Source organism: Ornithodoros turicata, unplaced genomic scaffold, assembly GCF_037126465.1.
Source record: "Ornithodoros turicata isolate Travis unplaced genomic scaffold, ASM3712646v1 Chromosome17, whole genome shotgun sequence".
NCBI classification, from domain to species: Eukaryota; Metazoa; Arthropoda; class Arachnida; order Ixodida; family Argasidae; genus Ornithodoros; species Ornithodoros turicata.
Window position 1 is genome coordinate 1015616 of NW_026999326.1, and position 3044 is coordinate 1018659.

The 3044-nt window shown below is 45.4% G+C and overlaps 1 protein-coding gene across 1 annotated transcript; it reads right to left on the bottom strand.

Moving 5' to 3' along the window:
• Positions 1 to 183: 183 nt before the first annotated feature.
• Positions 184 to 2611, bottom strand: LOC135372818 (uncharacterized). The gene is made up of 2 exons (XM_064606281.1): positions 409 to 2611; positions 184 to 323 (listed from the first exon to the last, which is right to left on the bottom strand). The coding sequence occupies exons 1-2, from the start codon at positions 2609 to 2611 to the stop codon at positions 184 to 186; spliced, it is 2343 nt and encodes a 780-aa protein (XP_064462351.1).
• Positions 2612 to 3044: the final 433 nt, after the last annotated feature.

Genomic DNA, 3044 nt, shown 5'->3' on the forward strand with positions numbered 1-3044 from the left:
TGTGTACAATGAATAAGGGAGGTGTATAATGAATAATTGTTTATGTGATCTACAGGACTTGACTCCCCTCTTCGTGTACGCATCAGTGTGGTATTGCATAAAACACTATGAAAGTACAGAATACAAAGTAGAGCATATTGTCTGACACAGAAGGCACTTTTCACTGCAGTGAGGTGAGTGTTACTATGCTTCAAACAACTCAAACTGTGGCACTATTTCATGAAGGTTCTTGTACTTGTAGAGATCTATTTGGTTGATGGCTGTGCTCACCTCCTGGGGATATCTGCATAGAAGAATCTGTGAAAACGACTTGATAGGCTTGCCTGTGGCGGGAGAATCCACATGTGTGGAGAATATGAAGAAAAAGAAGCAGAGATCCCCTGAAAATTATTAGCTTGATAATTTTACCAAACATTGGTGCTTCGGCTTCCCAACCAGCACACAAAATGTCCCATTCTCTGTATGTGCTTGCATGTACAGTGGCACATCTCGTTTCAAAAATTCTCTCGTCCGGTTCTGGCAGCAAGACAAAACTCTCCCTCACTAAATCAGGCAATTCTTCCCACCGTACATCATTCATCACTGGAACTTCAAGGCCGTCATTTGTGCATGGAGACATGGCATCATAGCACTGTCCAAGCTGTACCCTTGTGGCCAGAGTCTTTGCAACATTGAGGAAGCTTCTTGAACGAACTGCAATTGTCTTCAGCGCAGAGTGCTTGGCCTCGAATCGCATTGACCAAAAGTTGCGAGGAGGCCCAAAGAGTGAAATGTACCTAGGATAGTGAATCAGGTAGTGCAACTTTTGTGTAATATTCACCTCTGGGTACCGTTGAACAAACGCTCTCAGAAATGAGGCTATCTGCACTTCAAGATAGCTGACGCAGTCAACAGGTATCCTGTCGGATAAAAGAATGTTTACAATTTCACGATACTGCAGATAAATATCCCAGTCCGTGTTTCCTTCAGGGACGTGATCACCAAGCAGTTGTGGTAGAAGACGGAAAAGGCATAGTTTTTGGCTTGCTGTTCCTTTTATACTCTGTACTTTTCCAGTGTTCATGAGTGAAATGGCCACAGGCTTGTTGTGCATGTCATGATGCTTATACTGAAAGTTGTCTATCACACTGAAGTGCTCTTTCAGCAGCACCTTCAAAGACAGCGAAGAATTTAGCACAGCCTTGAGGACAACATTTATGCCTCCTTCTAGCACATCGTGCATTATGTCTGGGAGAAGCTGGCTTGTGACATCAAATCCACTAAGTGCAAGCAGGAAGGACCGTTCCTTCACTCCATAGAGCTTTACATTTTCTGGGCTCAGTTCTACAGCAGATATGTGACTGTTGTGTGCCTCTGCAGTCCTCAATGTACAGCGAGATTCATCTGTTAGCAATGGTAGGTTAGTGCTTCTCGCAAGGCAGTGACGGCACACGCGACCTGCAGTGAAGCAACAAGTGAAGCCTCCGAGCCTGTTCAGAGACAGGTTGTCGCCGCAAAATCCGATGACAGTTGCTTTGAAGTGAACAGGTGAGCCATCCAACATAACATCAAATCCATTTGACTGGATGGAATTAAGGTCAGCAATTAGTGGCTCCATTATTCTGTGGAGGCTGTACTCTTTCAGAAGTGCATACTTGACGATAAGAACAAGATATATTGAGCTTAGTCTGGACCTGTATCTTGGGTGCAAATCAAGCAGGCTTACATACACAAAAAGAAGTTTGTGTGCACCACGTGCTGCGCCAATAGGATTCACCACTTCTAATTCATCAGTGTGGAGCAACAAGAGGAGAGTTCGAGCAACACCTTCCTGAATCAGTGTACGGGTTCGCACAAAGTCTCCATCACAGACGTCACTGAAGACGTGGTCATCTGAGCGTTCTTTACTGTATTTGGGCAGTGCTGAGAGAATGTGTTCACCCAAGTCTGTTGACATTAAGTTTGTCAGTAAGTCCTGAATTGGGACATAATAGACCACATGCCTGCCTGACCGACCAGTGATGTTCTCATTCAAGTTGATTTCTTTTGGCTGGACGAAAGGAAAGTTGTCTTTCACGTACTTCAGTCGTACATGCTCAGAGCTAATCACGTCCCATGTCATGTCAATCGCGTCATTCGACAACGCTGATAACACATCATGACCCGGATCCACTGTTACCCTGTCACTTGACATGAGCATTTCAAGATATGTTCTAAATGCTTCTAAAAGTAGTTCCAGGAGAATTTTCATGTGCTTGAATATACCTTCACACACAGATGTTGGAAGCATATGTTTTTCAGTCACTTTCAAGCTGAACAGAACAAGGTGTCTCTTCAGTTTGTTGAACATGTTGCTCATGTACTCCGTAGGGCTGCACGTTTCATTGCGGTTTGTGCTCGTTGACCTTGATTCAGCATCTGGCTGGGCAGAGGTAGGCTCCGCTGCATCTGCGGATGTACCGTCTTCTGCCCTTGACTGTCCACTACTTCTCAATGGTGGTACATCCCTGTGCTTCTGCTGTACGTGCTTCTTGTACGCATCATACTTCTTGAAAGTATTACTGCAGCCGTTGAGCCCGCATGTAATGCTGAAGCCTCTTCCATGCGAATGCTCCAGTGCAATGTGATTCATGACTAACTGAAACACGGGGGAGAAGTATGCGCACCTTGAACACGTGTACATCTTTGCTGCTACATTTGGTCTGTGTACTTACTATTCAGATTCAAGAGGCTAAATGAGTTAGAGAGGCCACTGCAGCGGACTACGCGAACACCATACCGAAATGTGCAACGTATCAGTCGGAAACGCCAACAACAAGCGTGTATCGCACATGGTATCGCACTACCACCACCGCCGCCGCCGCACCGTCGGAGACGCCACCGCGATATCGTCGCCGCCAGTCGCCGCCGGTACTACCACTTTTCCCCAAGTTCTGAACTAATCCACAGTAATCCAGGATAACACGTTCTTTGATTGAAAGATTAATCTGAATAATAATTCTAAGCCCCAGCTATAGCAACAACAACACGTTCATACCTCAACAGTTCAGGGTAACTTTTCAGTG